General features: G+C 42.5%; 1 protein-coding gene across 11 annotated transcripts in view; it reads left to right on the top strand.

The window, feature by feature from the left end:
* Positions 1-24,269, top strand: part of kirrel3b (kirre like nephrin family adhesion molecule 3b) — a 153,024-nt gene that overhangs the window by 106,848 nt on the left and 21,907 nt on the right. For 6 of the 11 annotated variants that reach the window (XM_072453538.1, XM_072453502.1, XM_072453530.1 and 3 more), the window contains exons 4-6: positions 4,462-4,631; positions 12,367-12,517; positions 20,639-20,744. In XM_072453538.1, the coding sequence (XP_072309639.1) occupies positions 4,462-4,631; positions 12,367-12,517; positions 20,639-20,744 (427 nt within the window). The remainder of the gene's footprint in view (positions 1-4,461; positions 4,632-12,366; positions 12,518-20,638; positions 20,745-24,269) is intronic. The other 5 variants (XM_072453545.1, XM_072453517.1, XM_072453510.1 and 2 more) reach the window with 1 other exon arrangement.

Below are 24,269 nucleotides of genomic sequence, written 5' to 3'. Positions count from 1 at the left end.
GACCCCGTACTCCCGGAGCACCCCCCAAAGGACACCCCGAGGGACACGGTCGAAAGCCTTCTCCAGATCCACAAAACACATATGGACTGGTTGGGCAAACTCCCATGAACCCTCGAGCACCCGATGGAGGGTATAGAGCTGGTCCAGTGTTCCACGACCGGGACGAAAACCACTCTGCTCCTCCTGAATCCGAGGTTCGACTATCGGTCGGATTCTCCTCTCCAGTACCTTGGAATAGACCTTACCCGGGAGGCTGAGGAGTGTGATCCCTCTGTAGTTGGAACACACCCTCCGGTCCCCCTTCTTGAACAGAGGGACCACCACCCCGGTCTGCCAGTCCAGAGGCACGGTCCCCGAACGCCACGCGATGTTGCAGAGACGTGTCAACCAAGACAGTCCTACAACATCCAGATACTTTAGGTACTCAGGGCGGATCTCATCCACCCCCGGAGCCCTGCCACCGAGGAGTTTGCGAACAACCTCAGTGACTTCAGCTTGGGTGATGGATGAGCCAGCCACCGAGTCCCCGGTCTCCACTTCCTCTTCGGAAGACGTGACTGAGGGATTAAGGAGATCCTCAAAGTATTCCTTCCACCGTCCGACGACATCCCCAGTTGAGGTCAGCAGGCCTCCACCCGCACCGTAAACGGTGTTGGTGAGACACTGCTTCCCCCTCCTGAGGCGCCGGACGGTTTGCCAGAATTTCTTTGGTGCCGACCGATAGTCCTCCTCCATGGCCTCCCCGAACTCCTCCCAGGCCCGGGTTTTTGCCTCTGCGACAGCACGAGCCGCGGCTCGCTTGGCCTGCCGATACCCGTCGATGACCTCCGGAGACCTACAAGCCAGAGTGGCCTGATAGGCCTCCTTCTTCAGTCTGACGGCATCCCTTACTTCCGGTGTCCACCACCGGGTTCGGGGGTTGCGCCACGACAGGCACCGGAGACCTTGCGACCACAGCTCCGAGCAGCCGCATCAACAATGGAGGCGGAGAACATGGTCCACTCGGACTCAATGTCCCCAACCTCCCCCGGGACATGGGAGAAGCTCTCCCGGAGGTGCGAGTTGAATACCCTACTGACAGAGGGCTCCACTAGACGTTCCCAACAGACCCTCACAATGCGCTTGGGTCTGCCAAGTCTGTCCGGCTTCCTCCTCTGCCAGCGGATCCAACTCACCACCAGGTGGTGATCGGTTGACAACTCTGCCCCTCTCTTCACCCGAGTGTCCAAGACACGCGACCGACACGACAACAAAGTCGATCATTGACCTCCGGCCTAGGGTGTCCTGGTGCCATGTGCACTGATGGACACCCTTGTGCTTGAACATGGTGTTCGTTATGGACAATCCGTGGCTAGCACAGAAGTCCAATAACTGAACACCGCTCGGGTTCAGATCGGGGAAGCCGTTCTTCCCGATCACCCCTCTCCAGGTGTCACTGTCATTGCCCACGTGGGCGTTGAAGTCCCCCAGTAGAACAACGGAGTCCCCGGTCGGTGCACTGTCCAGTACCCCTCCCAAGGACTCCAAGAAGGCCGGGTACTCTGCACTGCTGTTCGGCCCGTAGGCCGCCACAACAATGAGAGACCTGTCCCCCACCCGAAGGCGGAGGGACGCGACCCTCTCGTTCACCGGGGTAAACTCCAACACGTGGCGGCTGAGCTGAGGGGCTATCAGCAAGCCCACACCAGCCCGCCGCCTCTCCCCGCGGGCAACACCAGAGAAGTGGAGCGTCCAGCCCCTCTCGAGGAGATGGGTTCCAGAGCCCAAACTGTGCGTGGAGGTGAGGCCGACTATATCTAGTCGGTATCGCTCAACCTCCCGCACAAGCTCAGGCTCTTTCCCCCCCAGCGAGGTGACATTCCATGTCCCCAGAGTTAGTCTCTGTGTCTGGAGATCTGGTCGCCGAGGCCCCTGCCGTCGACTGCCGCCCAGATCTCTCTGCACCGGCCCCTTATGGATCCTCCTGCGGGTGGTGGGCCCACGGGAGGTTGGCCAAATCCAACTTCTTAAATTTAAATTACTTTAGAATTACAACTTATATGTACATTTGAAGTCATAAAACCCCCATTATACCACACATGGAAAATGCAGTGCCAGTTAAAACCCAGAAAAACTGTATTCAACGTAGATTAAGATCTCAAATTCAGTGACCCCATTGAGCAGGTATGTCTTCTCCCTTGTCAGCCATCACTCCCATCTGATACCAGCCAGTCAGATAGTCCTCCACTGGGACACAGCCTGAGATTGTGTAGCCGCCCTGAGGGGTCTGCTTCTGACCCCTGCTCATTTGTACTCTCACTCTCCCCGCTAAATCAGAAATTCTCTTGCAATGCATGCTCTGGAAGCCCCTCACAGGAAACCCAAGGCTGAAAGGCTAAACATAGACATTTGAGACTGGTGGAGGTTACGAGGGCAATTTAGTGATGTATGAACCCATCAGAATGGGTATACCTACAGTTGTTGCCCTTGCCCCTTGAAGCTAAAATCTTTTTTTCTATGTATTTCAAATAAGGTTGGTTTCAACACCAGTCATATAACCTTTCTACTCTTATCTACTCTACTCTACAAAACAACCTGAAAGTGTCCGTTTATGAACTCCAATTGACAAACTGCCTTGCCCTTAACTGATAGTGACAAACCAACTTGCTAACTTCACACCTCCTATGACATTTAATTACTGCCCCAGCCGTGTACATTATGCAGGCAGTAAATCAATGATGGTAGCCCTTGGCAATCTCTGTCACAGCGGCCCATCATAACAACAGTGTTACATGCCACTTTGAAGCAATGGACAAAACCCTGTAGCATTTTATCAGGATCATATTAATATTACAAAACCACAGATAAAGTAAAAACTGGATGATGTGGAAAGCCTTTCAATGGCGGACTTTGATCTGACAAGTACATGTTTTATTTTGTACCAATTTGATATTTAGAACTAGTTTGGTGTTAGATTCGGCCCTGAATTTAACCAATGTCAGTCTTTTTTCTAAGTTGAATTATAATGTTCCAGGTTAGGAATGTTTAAAAACCATATTTTTTTTTAAATGAATCTTCTATGATTGGTTTCTGTGCACATTCTAGTTGAAACTTGAGTTGACAAGCACTTGCCTCTCACTTGCTTTTGCCAAATATGTGACCTTCCTTGATAGAAAGTGTTGACGTAAGTTTCTTAACACTACTGGGCTAATCTCGGCTGTTACAGATTTTGCTGCACCCACAATGCGCTTGTTCATAGTTACTCACTGTAAACGTGTTACCGTGACTGTAATGTATGTCCTTTCAAAATTTAGACAAACAACACCAGCAAACAAGGCATTAGTCACTGACATGCCATCACCCATGATTCATTTGGAAGATGACAGGACACAAAAACCACTATGACCACTTAGGGTATAGAGCACTAAAAAACATACTGCTTACTTGGCATCAATAAATGCAAAATACACAGCAATTCATTCCCTCAACCCATAAAAACAACCTCCAACTCACCATCTTACTTATGCAGACCAATATGGCAGCTGCATGAAGCCTTTGATTTTCATCTGCCCCAGATCTGCATTGTAATGAGCACTCAGGTCAATCAATAATTCACCGCAGTTACAGTTATAAAAGTGAAAAGAGAAAAAACACATACATCGGCTCTTCTGTAAGACAGAGGAAGACTTTGATCAGTTGCTCTACAGGCATGTCGAGCTGCTTACTTCTGCAGGAAACTCTGGAGGGGAGAACCAAGGGAACAAAAGTTAACATGTTCTGAGCAAAGGTTATGCAAAGAAAAGATGCTCAATTTGTAAATGTAGAAATACTGAAATAGTTCATGTGAAGCGAAGTGGGTGTCCGTTATTCAAATATTACACTGCTGTACCTTAATAACTACTGCATGTCGAATTGCCTTAAGCGTCACTGCTGGATTATTATCATGTTTTTCCAAGTATTATCTTTGTGCTATTTGACTGGTGTAAAACTATTATAAATGGCACCAAACAGTGTGAGAAAATGTACACAAAGTAGAGCTGAATTTGAAAATGGAATCCCAAAGTTGTGTGCAAATTGTCACTTATTGACATAGACTTACACATTTCAAGAGTTTAAACAATAAGTTAACAAAATAAAGTCTATTGGTATCAGATACTTTTACCTGTACCTTATTATTACTTTTTTCCTGTGTCATATGCTGTATTTTCTGGAAATACCTGGATGTGACATTATAAAACTGATTAAAAAAATAGGCAACATTTGTATCAAATATAAATATGTTCATAATGTTTTAGTGAAAAGTATAGTCTAACCTGTCATACGCACTTTTAATGAAAGCGGTCATAAGAGTAATATATTAAAAACCTTGATGTTGAATAGAGATACAGTCTTTATAGGAAGGTCAGGAAGGTCATTTTTTACATAATCTATCAAAACTTAACGTGTTTTACTAATCGTGCATCTTCCTCTTTGCCTCTTTAGTTCCACCTGAAAACCCTGTGATCAGCGGTGGTCCGGTGGTCAGTCTCAGAGCTGGTGACCCTCTGAATCTCACGTGCCACGCCGATAACGCCAAACCAGCCGCCTCCATCATTTGGATCCGTAATGGAGAGGTTCTTAATGGGGCCATGTACTCCAAGGTAAGCATAGAGGTGTGTGTCGCTCCAGGTTTGTTGACCGAGGGGCCATCCGCAGGGAGGGGACTGCATGTCTGCCTGTCTGCATGGATTCTACAAATGAAAACAGGTTCACTGAAACATTACAGCATGAAGCTACAGTACTGTGCTGAAATGTGAGTTCATTTGTAAAGAAAATTGACACATTATCCATTGACTATATTCATTTGCGGTAAGGCTTTCAAGTTTCAAACAGTAACAATTGCTCGATGTCATGTTTATGAACTGAAAGGTTTTGTTTTAAATGATTTTAAATGGTTTCCACTGTGCATTGCAAACACTATATCTAGTGACTAAAAAGTGAGTTAAGGGAAAAAAAAGGGAAAGCTCTTGATAAACTGGCCAATCTACATTCCTGTTCTGTCTGTGGTCTGTGGGTGAATTGAATCGCTGCAGGATTTTTGGGAGCCGCTTTTGAAATAGGGTGAGGGTCTGACTGTTCAGAAATATTGAACTGAGATTAATGTTTCGGCATTGGCAGCTCACTTACCATCTGGGCCTCAAAACTCCTGCCATGAATGAATCCCTTTCCATCAAAATGAAAAAAATGGATGACACAAACAACCAAGGATTGCGCTGATATTGTAATTGACAAAAAAAAAAAAAAACGATTTAAACATGACATTTGAACTTCAGAAATTGATACATTTTCGACAAAGTTGGTGGAATGTTTGTGATGGACAATGTGTGCCGTGACTTCATTGGATGTCTTTTGTTGCCTGTTTCTCTTGTTGCCATGTTAAAAAAAAAAAAAAGCACGAAAGGTTAGGTTGAGGAGGAGCTCGGGGTAGAGTTACTGCTCTGTCACGTTGAAAAGAGGAGAGCTGGAACGGCGTAAGAATCTGTTTCGGATGTCCCAGTCTTGACGTCTTGGATCCATGCAGTGTCAAATGTCTCAGAATGTCTGTAACTAATAAATATAATTACAAATGACATTGCGTCTTCCTCACAGAACCGAATCATTAGCACCCCCTGATCACCTGACCCTGTGACTGACACTCACCCTGCGGGCTAATTGTGCAATCAAACACTGTCATGTTCCATTTCCATTTAGACCCGAGACATAAAGAGACCCAGCACTTTGGCGATCCGACTAACACACCTCCCGTGTCTCCCGTTCCCCAAGCAGCCTCATCCCATTATCGGCTTTCCTCGCTCACCAGATAAATGCCATTGATTGGGTTTGGCAACAGCTCGGCCCCCATTTGAATAAAAATGATCACTGGAGGTGGCTCGTGCTAATGGCAGGTGGAGAGTGCGTTTTTTTTGGACGTCCGCTTCCCCCGATATGAGGACATTTATGTGCTGATGGATCCCACATGTCCGCACTGAGCCAGAGTATGTCCCTCTAACCCCTCATCGCTATTGCCTGCCATTAAAAAGCAATGGCCTTGATTAAAAGAAGATGACTTTTTGGGGTGCGAGGAGCAGCAGGGGCACCGTTTTTCAGCATAATCATCCGCTCTGATGGGCCTCTCATATCCTACAGATGAGGAAGGGACTAATGTGAGCAGATGTGCCCGTGAGGATTTGGATGGTGTCAAAGGCATCGACTAATACCAGCAACCCGCGCATCACTCTTAACTGTGGTCTTCAAAAACTCCTCTACGTGACCTCTCAAAAAGCTATTTACAGGACGAGTGGCTAAAGAGATAGTCTCGCACTTAACAACCCGCGGTTATTTTACCATCTAAAATGTTAGTGAGCCTGATGCATTGCTTATCATTAGTGGCGGGGGGAGAAAATGTGTCATGAAAGGAGTGACCCACAAAATGAAGAGCAGCCGGCCTGTCAGTGTAAATGGTAATGGGGAAATATAAACACATGACACAGAATCAGGCGAAGGATACATTCATGTTCTGCTTTCAGTCAAACTTGGCAAATTATTACTGCGTCTGCCATAACCGGAGACCATATTTAGAGACAAATTATGTTTCTTTCTAATTTTAGCGCATACAATATGGTTTAGAGTAATGAGAGTACAGTAAATGCACTGTTAAAAACGACGAACGACTCCTCAAAAGAACCCGCCTCACCGTCCACGCCGAAGCTTTCAAATTACACATCTCTTCCTACCGTGACGCTCTCCAAGCCGCCAAATCTGCCCACCTCTCCACCCTCATCAACAGCTCCCACCGGAGCCCTCGCACCCTGTTCTCCACCGGACATCACTCCACCCTCCTCTCCTGACCTCTGCAACTCTTTCCTTCTTGCCTTCAATGACAAAATTTCCAAAATCAACAGCTCCATGACTGCGGTCTCCATTAACTCCATCACCACCCCCCCCCCCCCCTGCCCCCCCCCCCCCTCTCCCTGACCACCCACCCTTCCCTCCCCTCACCACCTTCTCCTCTGTTAACTCCTCTCATATCATAGACCTCATCACCGCTTCCAAAACCACCACCTGCTCTCTCGACCCCCTCCCAACGACTCTAACCAAGGCTTGCCTCCCTGCTCTCATCCCCCATCTCACCACCCTCTTCAACCAGTCTTTATCCCTCGGCCATGTTCCTTCCATCTACAAACTGGCCTCCATCACCCCCATCCTCAAAAAACCCACCCTAGACTCCGCCAACCTCTCCAACTACCGCCCCATCTCCAACCTGCCGTTCCTCTCAAAAACGCTGGAACGCATCGTCGCCGCCCAACTTCACACCCACCTCCAGTCAAACAACCTCTATGAACCCCTCCAATCTGGCTTCCGCCCACTTCACAGCACTGAAACAGCCCTGGTCAAAGTACTCAACAATCTCCTCACCTCTGCAGACTCCGGGGCCCTCAACATCCTGTTACTACTAGACCTCAGCGCAGCCTTTGACACTATAAACCATTCCATCCTCCTACAAAGGCTGCGCCAACTGGGTGTTGAGGGCTCTGCACTTGACTGGCTCACATCCTACCTCACCAACAGGCAAGAGTTCATTTCCCTCTCCGGTCACTCATCCACCCTCTCCCCAGTAACGCAGGGGTCCCCCAGGGCTCAGTCCTCGGCCCCCTCCTCTTCATTTGCTACATCTTCCCCCTTGGTCACATCCTCCGCCAACTCAACCTGGACTTTCACTGCTACGCTGACGACACCCAGATATACCTCACCACCAAATCCAACCAAAACCCTCCCCTCAGCCACATCGAAACCTGCATCTCTACAATAAAATCATGGCTCACTCTCAACTTCCTCAAACTGAACAGTGACAAAACAGAGCTCCTCCTCATTGGCACCAAATCCACTCTCAATAAAACTGGTCCCTTTTCACTCAGCATCGACACCTCGACCATCACCCCCTCTACCCTGGTACGCAATCTCGGTGTCATCATGGACCCCACCCTCTCCTTCACTCCCCATGTCAGCCACATCGTCAAGACCTCATACTTCCACCTCCGCCGCATCGCCAAAATCCGACACTGCCTCACCCTCCCCGCTGCTGAATCCCTCATCCATGCCTTCATCTCCTCCCGCCTCGACTACTGCAACTCCCTCCTCACTGGCATCTCCTCCCATTCCCTCCATAGAGTCCAAATGGTCCAAAACTCCGCTGCCCGCCTCCTCACCCACACCCGGTCCCGTGATCACATCACTCCCGTTCTCCGCTCTCTCCATTGGCTCCCCATCAAGCAGCGCATAAACTTTAAAATACTCCTCCTCACCTTCAAAGCTCTTCACCACCTTGCCCCCCCCTACCTGTCTGACCTCCTCATCCCCCACCGCCCCTCCCGAGCTCTCCGATCCTCCTCCTCTCTCACCCTGACTGCACCAACATCCCGACTCAAAACTTTTGGCGACAGAGCATTCTCCCGAACAGCACCCCGACTCTGGAACTCCCTCCCCCAACCTGTCCGCCACTCTCCCTCACTCACAACATTCAAATCCCGCCTAAAAACATACCTCTTCACCCAAGCCTATGACCTCCCCTACCCCTAGCCTCCTCTACCCCATTGCCTACTCTTCTACCCCCTGTTACATCCCCATCTTTTTCTCTCTACTTCTTCTGTCTTGTTCATTTTATCTGTATATTAATGTGTATTGTACGTGTTGTCCCCCCTGTCTGTAAATACCCCCCCTTTTTTATATATGCTCAGCGTCTTTGGGTCACTGAAAAGCGCTATATAAATAAAAGTTATTATTATTATTATTATTATTATTATTATTATTATTATTATTATAAAAACGACGTTGAAGCAAAAAGTATGTTGGGAAAAACATAATTTAAAGATATACATTGGTACATCTATCTGGTAGAGGCTACGTTTGTATCCATGGATATGTAAGTATTTTTCTAGAATGTTTCACAGTATGACATCAAACATATCTTATCTCCATAGAGACAAGCAGGCCAAGTTACATGTCAGATCTGTTTGTTATGTACTATAATCTTGCTGACTCTCACAAAGCGTGTTTTTTAAAGGGATTTTGAGCCCTAAAATAAGTGTAATTTAATATTCCAGTCAAATCAATAATGTTTCCATGTAACGATGTGATAATAACTGAACTATTCTCACAATATATCAAATTACAAGATTATTTTGTAAGAAACACATACCATGATCCTTTGCTCCGTTTCAGTGCAGACAATATGAAGAAAAAACATTTAATTAGCACTTTATTGCTAAATCTTAATATTTTTGAAACATTACAGTAATTATTTGTACCAAAGTTGCGACCACATATTGCGATATAAATTCCATATTGTGATGAAGAATGTCATAATCAGATTTGCATATCTTTACATCCTTACTCCATATTAGTAGGGGACCCTGCACCCAAAATGTGACACAGTGTATAGTACATAAAGTAAAATATATCAAGTTTTCATCTAAGGAAACCCTTCTTTTTATTGCTACTAGCTCCACTTTGCAATGAAACCAGTGCTATTTAATCTCAGGTAACGGCGCCATCGCAGACAGGAACCTTTTTTGCTGTTGATGAAAAATTTGATATCAATATTCAGTCTGAAAAAGATATCCCTCTCCCTCAGCACCTCTTGGAAGAAGGATTTCCTGAATTGGTTCTATTTTTTATTGCGCTTAATGGATGTTGAGTGCAATAAGCCAAAATAATTAAAAAATAAATAAAAACTCATAGTGTTTTAATGAAACAAACAAACGGCACAATTTTGTTTTCGAGAACAAGCCAAGTAACAATCTTAATAAATCTCAAGAACCATTAGTCTCAATTATGTATTTAAAAACACTGTACATATCTTTATTTTGAAATAGAATGCTCCATTTAATAGCTGGTTAGAATGTGGGTGGTGCTAAAATTAAATTAAACATGACATAACATTGGTATTAAGTTCCTGTATTATTTGGTTGTAGATTCCATATGATTTTTACAATAGAAAAAACAGATATTTGATTTGGTTCTTCAGTTTTTGTCAGATATGTCACAGTCAAACAGACATTGAAGGCCAAACCTGCACAATTAGACTCCTTTGTCTCATTTCACAGCAGCTAAAATCAGACAAATGCGTTTTTAAATGCTGTAAAAAGGTAATCATTTCCATCTCAGCCTTGTTACCGTTAACATTCATCTCGGAGCGTGGTTAAATCTCCTCACAGGCTCCGGGCGAGGATATGAAAATTTATCAATTTATAATGTAGCATGGTGTTGAATGTAATGTGCCAGGCAGCTAACCTCTTTTCTAAGATTAATGACTCGAGACAGGTCCGGAGCGACGAGGGAAACAATCCTGATTGTGTCAGAAGGGATATTACATTGACATATCCCGCCTCTGACAGCTAATGCCTTCTGCTTTAGAAGTGACTCATGCACAACTATGAATTTCATCACATGGTGCCTGACATGGAAATGAACTTCACAGAAACATGGGCAGCATCTGTTATATCTTCACAGTGCTGGAGTGAAGATGTATTTGTTTAGTTTAGTTTTCATTAAATGTGCTTTCATTATTCAATCACGTTCAGGAGATGGGAAAATGAGCATGCAATAAAATAAAGCTTAACTATTTATGTTGTATACATTATTTATTTATTCATTTATTTCATAACATATAAAATACATTATCAATGACGTATAGTTACACAAAGAATGAACACAAAGAAGAACAATCCTATGTCATCTGCCCCCTTTTCAACATGTACTTAACACTGATATTTTAAAACACATAACGTGTACTATATACTAGAAATGAGAACCGGTTCAACACGTATTATAACTTCAATTAAGTAAAGTAAAGCCTGCATGTGGGGTAACTTTGTGTAAGTGTCAATGTATTTTTAGGTTTTCTGAATTGTTAATTGGATACTTCAGAAATGATTCTCGTGGAAGACACATAACATATGCGGTTAGGGTACGTTAATGTTGCAAAATGAAGAGATAATTATCCCTGCTTAGAATACTGACAATGATTCCACTTTTCACTTCGGCAATAATTAATGGTCTGTTATCATGGTACAGTTTTTATATTCTCAAGGATATAATCTAATCTTCATTGTTTAGATTTAACACCTACAGATCTTTTATTTTCATTTGATAGGTTAAACATTTTAATTGCTTTGCTGGCTCCTTGAAATTAGTTCTGTGCATTATTTGAGCAATAACCTTTTTTGAAATGAATGAAGTTCCAGTTAAAACAATGATGTGGTGTGCAATTAACTACATGATTATAGTTTAAGGTACGTTTTAGCCATGAAAGCACTTGTACTTATTAATGCAAGAAAGAAACGTGAAATGCCATACTGTGAAACATTCTAAGCAAATGGATGAATAAAATAAACAGGTGGCCAAACCCCCACCAGAAAAGTTACACGGTGCATCTTTAAATAATGAATAAGAAATCCTAGAGTTTAAATCTGAAACGTTTAGACCGCCAAGGTTCCCAAAACAATACTACCTTTCGCAAATTAAAAAGCACTTAAATATTCTCTAAAAGTATTACTCATTGAACAATTATACAACAAACTAAAATTCCTGTGTCTAATACCAGAGCGCAGAGGCACAGTGAGCCTTGTTTGGAGATGTTCTCTGGAAAAGCGTTTTGCCTCTCGCTGACCGCAGCGTGCCGTGATGCCCACACTATTTGTTCTAGTGGCTGCCTTAAGTTCCGTCCCGCACTGCTTCACATAGACCGGTCCAGCCTCCCAGAGCACCCCGCCGCCGCTCAACACTGTACCAGTGGATTCCAGATGGCTTCCACAATGTAGGGCTCAGAGGATGAGCGCTGAAAAGAAGATTGATTTCCTTTGTGGAGTATGACAAGCCATGCACTGGAGCGCGCCACGCAGACACACAAAAGGGAGCTCAAAAACATATTTCTTCTCTTTTTTTTTAATCAATCTGCCGTGCTTTGCCACTGGCATTGGCCGCAGAGGACAACATGTTTATATTCATGAATTTCCTGTCTTTTTCCTACTTTACACCACCTTCAAAGCTTTTCCAATGGACTTTGTTCCATCTACTCTTTTTTTCGGACGAGTTTTGAGTTGTTTTGGATGTTGTTTTGGAATCCCACTTGTTAATAATGATTATTAACAGAAACTTGTTCAACAGTTCCTCTCAACAAGTCTTATCATTTGTGATGTCTTTGCCTATTTTAAAATAATTTAGAGTTATTTTCTAAAGCCAGATAAGGACTATTTTCGACTGAATCTGACCGCACGTGTCTTATGATTACGCAGCACGTCCATCAGTGTTAAAGCATGTCTATCCAACACTAACAAAGACACAAAACTAACATGATTCCTCGTTTTGCAGACTTTGCTGAGAGACGGGAGAAGAGAGAGCACAGTGAGCACTCTGTACTTATCCCCAACAAACATCGAGACTGGTCAGCAGATCATCTGTAAGGCTTCCAACAAGGCAGTCCCCAACGGCAAGGAGACCAGCGTCACCATCGACATCCAACGTAAGAAACGTTCTGTCGCGGCATTTCAGTGCAAAAGTGCCATTTCCATACATCCTGCTGATATATACAGTAATATTATAAAACGGTCATGCAAATCTAAGACAGTAATGATCTATTTCCATCTAAAGCGCTTCTCCGCTCCAAGAAATATTCATTTGCAACAAAATAGGCAGCTTTAATTTCACTCTTGACTCTGAAAATGTACATCGGTTCACACAGTCAGGCAAATTGTCAGTCTGCCATACATGACTAGCACTAAAAGAAAACATTACAGGTCTGATGGGAATTTATAATTTGAGCTATTTCTCCTCCACATCCTCCAGGTGCAGACATCGTGTTGACGTTTTTCTATATGGGCTAGCATTGAAGCAGAGAATCTAAAATAAATGAGCCTGCCTTTCTGGTCCAGCTGTCTGTCTAAAGTGGCATCCAGTCGCCATGTTGTATTCCCAGGCTTATGCCATCCATCTCTTTAGCAGGACATGTACGATTCCCCCTCCAAAATAGGCAAAGTTAGCCCAGCGTGTAAAACATACTCAACCTCAATTGTCGAGGATTTTTTTTTTTTCACAGAGCATTTATTGTGAGAGAAGGCTCTGAACAAAAGGGTTTTGCATCACTCTCAGCCCCTTCAACATCATTAACTTTGACTAATAAAGCAGAAAATGCTATTTAGAGAGCCATTATGAGTGACGACTTCACTCTTTTCATTATGTTCACCACAAGCGCCACATCTGTGCCGTGCCCACTCTGCTTTGGAGAGTGGGCACGGCGCAGTTGGGTTGATGCAGACACTGGGGCCAACGTGATTAACAGTTGTTAGTGTTTGCAACCTTTGCATTTTGTCCTCATCATCTGTCTTCAGCCGCTGTCAGAAAGCCAGTCGGCCCACATGTAAACTCATTAGTAGCTCTTTATATTGATGGGTGTGTTAGTCGCAACACTTTAGGTGAAACGTAATGCACATTACTTCATTTGTGGAACAACTCAGTTTCAAATTATTGTATTTTTTTATTTTAAGTGAGTAAAATATGTTCAGATCAGATTCCAATTTTTGGTTAAATTCTGTGTGTGTTAAACAATCAGTATGAAGAACTTTGTGTGCTTCGAAACTTTTACTTAAGTAGATTAATTTGTTTTGTGCTACTTTTTGCTTCCGTATATGTAATATTACTTAAGTAACAACCTGCAGTATTTCTTCTGCTACTACTCTGAAACAAAAAAAGTACCCCTGGCAAGTATTGGAGTTCCCTCCATTGATGACAAACATTTGTTTTTACCGTGCGTGACAAATGCTTGATCATGAACACCAGTCTGGCTCCTGGACACATGATTTATCCCTGAAAAATGAAAGCAGCACATTTCTAATTAGCATCCCCAAAAATGTGCCTTTTACACAGTTAAAGCTGCCGCAGTAATTTGTCACAGTGTGAGATCTCACCAGGCGACAGCGCTGACTAATTGTCAAAATTTTAACTGTCTCCCACAAGGCTGATAAGCTCACTGGCCCCTCCCGTCACATGAAAACCTCTATCCCCTCAGCGGGACAGGGGGCTGCGTTTGGCAGAGCCTCCAGAGCCGCTGCTGACAACCACGTCCAAATTACACCGCACATAAATGTAGCAGCCAGGAATAAAACTCTGTCTCATCTGTGTCATCTTTTAATTTGCTAATGTTCTGTCATCTGATTCAATGAGGAAAATCTTGGTCGATGTTCAAACTTTGTGATAACATTATGACCAGTGACAGGTAATATTACTCAAATTAGAATTAGATTTTAGCGAGGAGACACATTAAGCAAGAAGTCAATGAGTGTCAGAGTATAAATGTAGATAAGCGTTTAGTTTAATTTAGTCAGAACACATGGAGAAGAACTGAATGTCTCCGGTGGTCTAACAAACTGTTCAAAATAAGGGTCTACATGAAGAAAGCTCTGTATATCTAACAAACCAACCTTATGTACAGTTGGTCAACAAAAATCTGGAGTAGTTAACAGACGTAGAGATAGGAGCTGCCACAGAGGAGGCCTAAAACAAGACTAAAGGAGGATTTATGGATTTAGAGAGAGTGGAGTTTGGAGAGAATGTTCAGCCGTGAGTAAACAGTGTGAAATACAGTTGAATGTTCGCTATAACAATAGTTTGGTGAATTATGCACACCAACCTTTTCTGCAGTCTACTAAATAGTACGGTCTAAATCTTTTTGGCATTTTCACCCTGAACTTTATGAGGACCACATACTGAAATACTATAAACTGGAATAGACTGAGCCGAGTCACGCGTGAAGTACATCGCTGACTATGTTTTATTTTAGAAACTGTTATTATGCAGTGATACTGTAAAAGTCACTGCCTCTGAAGTGGGAGGAGACCGTCATTTTTCAAACCTTTTGCATCTTAGGAAGTTGCAAATCATCCGTACGCGTATAGCTGTATATATATGTTGTGTTCCTCGCACTATTTGAACGGGAATGGTGAAATAATCACGATGGAGCACAGTTTAGTTTCTTTGTTTCTGCATCAGTCTAATTTATTTCTACTCTCTGACTAGAATGACCTTATTAACTAGATAATACTAATGGGAACAAAACTAATTAGAATCTTCTCAGTGGTTTGCTGCTCATTATTTAGTATTCGACTCACCTAACAACCAACATAAGAGTAATCCCTATGCAAACAGCCCGTGTACGCAGCGGAGTCAAATTAAAACTCAAATTTAATGCATTCATGACACTATTTTTCTTTTATCATTCCTTTAGTGCTCACTCGGCACTTTTCAATCCATATAGTGTTATCTGACCCAGGGTTGGACAAATTAGCATCTAAATACAATATGTACAGGCAATGTAGGCAGAATAAGAGCTTTAACAGCTGCAGGGGTGATTGTGGGACTGCTGACTTCAGTTGTCCAAACCAGCCCATTAGAAGACTTTAATTATTTGATAGCAGAACAGAAGCAGCATCCCGGTGTCCACTTCTATGGCCCTCTAACTTACACTGTTATGCTCTTCACTTCTAATCAGAGTTTGTTTAAGAACAGACAACTACAACAGCTACAAAACAGAAAAAGTAAAAGTGTGTCACCTTTGGGCTGCGCTGCTCATTAGTAACTCCAACATTGTTTTAATCAGCGCATCTGACAGGTTAGACTCATTTCCATAAAACATAGTTAATACAGTTATATTTAAGATTTTCCAAAAGAAACATCTTGCTTATAGTTTTCTCTGTAGTTTTGACAATTTGGCTTCTTAGGCTTAGGCAGCAGATTACTGAACAAATATAACTTACACCATGTTAGTAAATCCATGTTTAAATGGATTTGATTGTGTATTTAATGGATTTTTTTAAAATTGACAACAAAGAGATTCATTTTTAAAGAGATTCATTTTTAAAACTCACTCTTCTCACTCTTTCAACTTGTCATGTGTAAAGCTGTGATACATATTTACCACTCCACCAGAGTTATAATTAGAAGCACTTGAAGCTTCAGTTCTTAATTTGAATTACAGACAGAAACATGCTGAGATTTATTTTGTGTAAGTATCTACAGGTGACAGGAAATTACATATTATATGTATTTTTCAGTATATATATTACATTGTATATACTGCTCTGCATTTCTCCCCAAACATGGTTTTCAGCAGAAAAAGGGGGAAGTGAATGCACCAGGGACTAGGTTCTGGTGTGTTTGCATTGCAACACGCTGAGCCATGTGGGAGGAAATTAATGCCATTTGTTGAGACTAATTAATAAAGAACATGCAGATGTGCAATTGGGGAGGATTTGTTTTTGGGGATGCTTCACCAACATGCTGTTGTCGCTTAATCAACCACAGAATAGCAAATTCTTTTGAGAGACAGAAATTGCAATTTGGTTGATTTATTTTAGATTTTGTAGAACATAATCTTTGTATACCTTTATTAATGATAAAAAATGTTATACATAGAGTTAGAGCCAACTGCACATGCAACACAAATCAAAGCATTTATTTAGCCTGCTGTGCAAAAATCTAAACATCTGCCTTTATTTAACGAGAGACACTTTTCTTGCATGGTTGAATATCGCATGATCAAAACGTCAGTCAGTCTCATCTCCCCTCCAGTAATGCACTCAGCCGTCCATAAGACAGTGAGCCCACGCTGCTGAGGCTGTGGCCCGCTAAGCACTTCCCCATCTTCTCCCTCACACACTTCATTCTGGTTTCACTGGAGAACAGCTGCCTACCTTGACCTGAAGAAATGCTAAATTGAGCTTTAAGAAACAGGGAACGTTCATGTTGGCACTGAGAAAAGAAGGTGGAAACACCATCTGGTCTTCACTTTGTACTATCAAAACCTGTCAAATAAATACAGAACTATCCCCAATTGTTTACCGGACAGTGTTGGAAAGTAAATAAGTAAAAAGTAAAAATAATGGACTTGAGTTACATGTTTAGATTCTTATTACAATGGTAACTTCCTACTTCTACGTCACTACATTTGGGAGTTACAATCTACTCCACTGCACGACTTGGACTGGACTGAAAAGTAGAAGGTACTTTTCATATGGTTTGCGCAGTTATTTTTAGCACGTTCAAGGCCACATTCTACATAAAGGATTTGAAGTCCCAGCTTTGAGCAAACCAAATGTAAAATCAAACTCTTAATCAAATCACAACATGTTCATAGTTAAAACCTGTGTGAAATGCATTGACTTTTTACTCTCAAAGTACATTTAAAGTAGATGTATTATGTGCTACTTTCTTCTTTATCCCTGTCTCTGTCCTCTCATTATAAGGAAAGAAGTCTTGCGTATTTATATTTGCAACTTCTCAGATGCATTTGCCCTACAAAACCTAGACGACGACTTCATAAAACATCACGTGAGGGTCAAAGTTTTACAAGAACGACAGCCTAATCCACACGGCGGGCATTAGCGCAGAAACTTGCGACAGCCTCCATGACTGTCTTCCACGGCTGATTTTTACAGGGAGGTGGAACTATCCGGCAAATTGCTTCCTCTAATATAAAACCGGCTGTAAAGTCATCATAACTCTGGCGCATGCCGAGAAGGGCCGTGGCTCTTTTTTTTGTGGGAGGGTCAGTTAGCGTGCCTCAATCAATTTTAAGAGTGCATTAATTAGAAGGAGGTTGACAGTAATGAGCATTTTTGTCTTTAAAAGTCTCGGCGAGGTGGGACTTGGAAAGTGCCTGTCGTGATTGAAAGTACAGTATAGGCTTTTTTTTTCCCCGAGTCTAAAAGCCTTGTGAATTAGTTTGCACATTATGGCATCTATTAGCAGCCACGCCACCTCCGCACCTCTCTCCCTCACTTTTTATGTATCTTGCTCAGCTCCTCGGCTTCTTGCTGTATTTTATTGCCACCTCCACCACTGCCACATCTGTCATTTTGCCCCAAAGGTTTTCTCAGCCCACCATTTTGTCTGTGCAATTGACTACCAGTGATACTAAAAACACCTACTGGAAAGGTGGCCGTGCAGCTCGAGGCATAGAGAGGTTTCCCGTTTTATTATGACACACGCCCACGTGGCCTTTCATATCCATCCTGAAGAATCTATGTGATAAACACAAAGGAGATCAAGGCTCCGCAATACCCGTTCATTTAGTCTTTTATCTTCCACGATGCTCTTGGTGCAATCGGATTCGAATCATGGTCAAGTTTGGAGGCTTCATAACAAAACAATGCCATAAGCGAGCTGCATCTTGAGGGAAAAAAATATGGGGAAAGAAATGTACTTGTTGTTTCAAGGTCTTTGATTAACTGAGTCCAATGTTAATCAGAATCAGAGGTGGGACTCAGTTAAGTTTACTTGGATACCTTTTTGTAACTTTTTGTTTTTTTCTCATTTTTGTGGTCCTTCCATTGAAAAGACCAGATTTTGTGCTTTATGTCATGTTTTGTTGTTCAATTAAATCGCCATTTATTTCTTGAAATGAAACCATTGGCAGCCTGTCCTTCCATGGGAGTAGGATCTCTCCTTCACAGTAGTTCCCCCTGAGGTTTCTACAGTACTTTTTGTGTTTTGTAGTTTTTTTGTGCCAAGAAGGAGGGTCTAAAGACAAGGGATGCTGGGACAGTTACTCCTGTGTACAGTGTTTAATCTGCTTCTCTATTATTGATCAATGACAGTTTCGGTTGTAATTTTGCACCCCAAATAATTTCTGGAACTAACAGTTATTGTAAATGTTGACTACTTACTTACCCACCTCTGATCAGTATCACTGCATTTGTATTACATGTGGTTTTGAAGGTAATACATATTGAGTTCTATCTTTAAAGTAGGGTGAATGGAGCAGTAATTATATAAATGTGCCTGGATAGTTATCAGCCCAGGGACACCAGGTCAGCTCTTGTTGTTTCGCGCTAGCTCAGTCAGGGATAACAGGTACAGGTTGGACAGAGCAGCCTTGGGTGGATGGATGGTGTGTGTGTTGGGGGCTGGTGGGGGTCCTGGGGGGAGAGAGTGTGTTGATGTGGAGCCGTGTGCGTGTGTGCGGTGTGTGTGTGTGCGTGCGTGCGTGCGTGCGTGTGTGTGTGTGTGTGTGTGAGGAGGGATCTGCCACCTGGACCACCCTCTCTCTCTGGGGCTCTGTGGCAGCTGAGCCAGCCCTGAGCATCTGCACTACAACACGATAGAAAGCACTTTCCCCACTCCTCGTTCCCACACACAAGAGTCGGGCTATTTACAACTCTAAACAAAACACAGGATGTTGTACAACCCAATAAGACTCAACATTTATGGAAAAAAAAACAGCTTGAAATTAGATGCATTTTTAGATCAGATACAATGGTTAGGGTTTAGGGGTTAGAACGTGGAACAATTTGATAAGATGGCTTTTTATTGATGTTTAGGACATTATATTTGATTTCATTTTATGTTTAAAATAATAGATTAAAACGTGCATTTGTAGGAATGTGTGAAAATGTTTGTGTGTTTATCTCGTGTACCGCGCTTGGGACTTTTGTTGCCCGAATTGCTCCTGATGCAAATTAAAGTGCTATTTAAGAAAAGTTGGCACAGGAAACATATGCACAGGCGTTGTTTCCAGTGAAAAGGGAAGAAGTGATTATTTTTTACATTTTTTTTACTGATAACAATTCCTGGGTTTGTAAATTTGAAGACGCATCACAAAGTTAGCACACCTTTCAAACAGATGGCTTCAACTGTGTGGGTGAGAAGAGAAATCAACAATCAAGACACAAACTAAAGTCGCTTGAATGTCTGGACCAATATTTTGCAGTGCATCTCATAGAAAATGCTAAATCCCTTGTAAACATTTTGACTACACCTGCTCAAGTTTGTCATGTTTTTCCTCTTCGTCGCCGCAGCGTCCTAAGCATATTTAGAAACCTGCAAAGGTGCTTAATCTACTTGAAATTCAGGGTTTGCTGTAAATAGCTTTTGTCTCACAGGGGACAGGATTACCATGGAAATGAACATGTATCTTCAAAAAGAATCCCACCTTTGTCAATTAGGATAAATTATGTTGTTTATTCAATTTGCATAATACACATGTTTTTCTCATAACTGACTTAATTGTGTATCGTGAAGGTTCTTCATTGTTGTAATTGTAGCAGATACTACAATGCATTTCATGCAGATTGTTGTTTGCAGAGACTAATTATGAAGTCGTTTTGCTTTGATTCTTATCTTCTAATAGCACAAATTAATTTACTAACCAAAATGCTTTCTGCTACACCTGTGAGAGTGGGGGAAAAATACTACAAATGGTTGTGATAGACCCCAGGTGCTTGACGAAAAGCTTAAAAAAGGATTTGCAAATTATTCAAGTAATTACAGATTATTTAGCAGTAAAATATGCTGCAACTGTGAAGAGATGTCATAACTTTTCAGCATGCCTGCTTGCTTGTGGCAGCACCTGGCTTTTAATATTTGCTTACACAGCAGCAAACACATCATAATAAAATAAATTGTCAAATGAAATAACATAAACCACAAACTCCATGAAATATCACTGTGGTTTATTTCATTGAGGTGGCGCGGCGCGTATTTTCTGTGGCGTACCAACAAAAACAAGTCAGCAGCAAAGTGTTTGTCTGTGGGGCTATCAGGGAAAAGGCAAGGCTGCTGCCAGAACCATAATTCTATTCTCTCTTTTCAGATCTCCCTCTCGTGAACCTCTCAGTGGAGCCACAGCCGGTGTTGGAGGGCAACTTGGTGAGATTTCATTGCTCAGCGAAGGCCAACCCTCCTGTCACACAATACAGGTGAGCGCAAAAGGCACAGGAAGGAAGAGCTGTCAAAGGAAATATATAAGTCTGACTAAAAGGAAATGGGCTTAAAAGATATTATTTGTATTTTAGCCAATTGTGTTAATAGTTAAAATCCCTTTGGAGGAAACATGGTCAAGATACAAATCGGTACAAAAACTAAATGGTACAAAATCTGCCATTGATAGATTTCTTTAGACAAGTAGAAAGCATTACCGTATTTTCGGTACTATAAGTATTACCCGACTGTCACAATAGCCAAAAAATGCATAATAGAAAAGGAAAAAACATATATAAGTAGAACTGGCGTATGAAATGTGGTTGCAAGTGTGAAAATAACAAATAATATAATATATATGTCACTCCGGAGTTTAAGTATACAAGCATATAAGTATAAATATAAGCATAAGTTGCACCCCGGCCAAAACTATGAAAAAAGGTGCAACTTATAGTCCGGAAACTACGGTATCTGTTCTGCTTTCTTGATGTGGATGAACGTAAAAACACTTCTGACTCGGCTTTAGATATTGTACTTGTGAGATAGACCGGGGTGTTGATGATGAAGTATTTAGGCATAATTGTGTGTGATGTGAAACAAACAACTACAAGATTAAAATCCAAAAATATACAAAACACGATAATTGAACACTACAGTTACTTCCCTGTTGAAGGGCTTTTTTATGTGGGACTTTCGTAAAAACGACAAGTGAAAAATGTAATGGTGCGAAATCAATACGAAATGGTATTGGGTGGCTCCGAATCCTTCAGCACTGGGAAATGAAATGGTTGTACTTCAGACTCGCTGGTGGCCAAACAGAGATGTAGCCTTTTCTGATGGATTCTGCCCTTTTGAAAGAGGAGAAAGAGGGGGAGGCCGAGTGGTGATATTGCGGAAAACAAGGTTTGTATTTGATTGTGTGGGCGCGCGGCGCAGACAGGACGTCTATAGCGGAGGGGATTTCACCTCTATTGTTATGAGACTGGATCAATGCTACAATCAGACTCCCTCCCTTGGGCTTCAAGGAGCTAAGATGCAATGGCAGTTCGAGATGACTTTTTCGGTTACTTTGACAGAGTGCAGAATGAAATAAGGTTGTCGAAACGGGAGCTAAGAGAGGGTAAAACTGCCACTTTACCTCCGGCGTAATATATTTGTTCCATTCCGCTCACCTATTCCCTTCCTTTGTCGTTGACTAAAGGTTTAAATATTGTACCGACAGACTAATAACTTTTGATATTCCAAGGTTATCCTCTCTACCCATTATTGAGCTTCATAGGCCGCTTTAAGATTTATCTGCAATTTATACAAGAGCCCCAGTGCTCCCATGGACCATTGGAGTTCAGGGCTTTGGAGGGCCTCGTCATGCCTCCCTGAGAGGTTTTTCACTGGGGATGGAGCCCTTGCACTTACTCCCCTCCTCCTCCCGAAAGCAATATCACAGTGGAGAGCAGGAAGCTGGTCAGACGCTGTGTGCCATTATTCAGCGCTAATACTCTGTGTCTACCCCAGATCAGATATGGCACAAGGACAGAGTAAGTCTTAGACAGATGGACGTGTATCCCCAAGAGAGTCGTCTATTCCCAGCATGCTCTGCTACACTCTGTTCCACCCGATTCAATGGGCACTTGAGATACAGACGCCAGGGCTCTATTAAAAAAATGAATTGCTGTTGGCTTTGAGGTGGTCTCACAATTTCAATGAGATCTTAAAAGGGTGCCAGTTGGAAAGAAATATATATGTTTTTGCAGATAGAAGGACAGTTATAGTTCAAAGTATGGAATGAAGTTGTGCCGGGGCTTTCTTTTGAAGCGCTCATAAAAGCGGTGCAAAAAGTGAATGAAGAGCAGTAATGGCCATTTGTTTGCACCGTGAATCAAAAACGCCACAAAAACAGACAAGCGGGTCTTTGGGGTGCTTTGTGTTGGCGGAAAACTGGAAAACAGGCAAGTATCACTCTGCCAGCTTCTGATGGAGATACAGAGGGTTTTCGCTGATCCAAGCCACACACCACCAGAAAATTAGGAGAAGGATGGCAGAGACAGAGCAAAAGAGAGCAAATGAAACACACACACACACACACAGAAAGAGAGAGAGGGAGTGTGAAAGAGAGGGGAGGAGGGATAGAAAGACAGAGAGGGATCTTGGGAAAAAGATAAACAAAGCAAATCAGGTCCCTCGTCTATACATGCAACCACCAGGCGACAACAGAACCAGATCCTTATGGCATTGCCACAAATAACCCAATCCTTTCCTGCACAGTTTTCTCTATTGTTTGTTCCAGTTGTTTGTTTTTGACTCCAGCTCAAACTGTTGGGGAGTTTTCCTTTGAAGTGCAACTGGGTAGGTAATGATGCTGTGTGTGCTTCCACTTGTTTTGGACATTTATTTAGAGCTGTGAGCGTGTTTTCTCACACTATTTTCTGGATGGGTCTATGTTATTCTGAAAGTAAAAATGTTGAATGTTTTCCTTTTTGACTATAACAAAAATGATTTAAAACAAGGGCAATGTTTGTCTTTGTCTTTTGCAAACCGTATTTATCCACCAACTTGACCAATATTATCAACTGTGTAAGGAAATTACTTGGATACAGCTAACAACACAATACAAAAATGAACTATAAAAACAAAGAACTAATAGAAATACTAAAATAAAATAATTTGGCAATCATTGGTTAGATACTTTCAAAAAGCATATGCATGGTTAAAAAGAAGCAATACATAGTTTATAGTGTTTATTTACAACACAAATTAACCAGCGTCTGCCAAAAATGTAATGCAAATTGCGGTCAAAGCGCCCTTGGATTGAAGTATTAAAAAACGTTGCTTAACACTTCAGTGTCAGTCAGAATTTCCTTCATTTCTGAATTCCAATATGGCATCCTTGAACCTGCCCATTACCGTAGTTTATATTCTGCTAATGATTTATCTCTATCACTTTCAATAAGCTTGTAAGTGCGAATGGAACACTCTATGCTGTGCTTAACCATGCTGATAATAACTGTGAGGCCTGATTTACTGTGGGCCTGGATGCTGATGGCACAGATACCTGCTTAATTTAATTGTCACTCTTTTTATTGGCTTAATCACATTCGGCGCATACAAAGCTCCTCTCGCCAACCTCCATCACACCCTTGTCTTCTCACTCTCCTTCAACTACTGCTTCCATTACTGGTCTGTTTATCCGTTTAACACCTCGCAGACACACATATACTTTCAAATAATATACTTGAACAGTCGCACCCGTTTGTCAAATCAAGTCCCCGAATAGCAGACAACGGTGCAAAGTGAGTCAGCTATCGACCAAGCTCGCAGTCGCCCCGGTGACCTCCCATTGGGTATGCAGGTGTTTGCGTTACCTCGGGCCGGTTATGTTTAGACATGAGAGTTGGACAAGACCCAAGCACAGTAGCACTGCAGAGGCCGCTTCTCCCCATGGATGGCCATATTTTATCAGCGCTCCTCTCCGTAATACTGTCAGCTTCCTACAAACCCGCCAGCTCTAACCTCCACCCGCCTGCACT

The sequence above is a fragment of the Eucyclogobius newberryi genome, unplaced genomic scaffold, assembly GCF_026437365.1.
Source record: "Eucyclogobius newberryi isolate DKJ021-1_F unplaced genomic scaffold, fEucNew1.0.hap1 SCAF_10, whole genome shotgun sequence".
NCBI classification, from domain to species: domain Eukaryota; kingdom Metazoa; phylum Chordata; class Actinopteri; order Gobiiformes; family Gobiidae; genus Eucyclogobius; species Eucyclogobius newberryi.
Note: the sequence above shows the minus strand (reverse complement) of the source record. Positions and strands in the feature narration are given on the sequence as shown.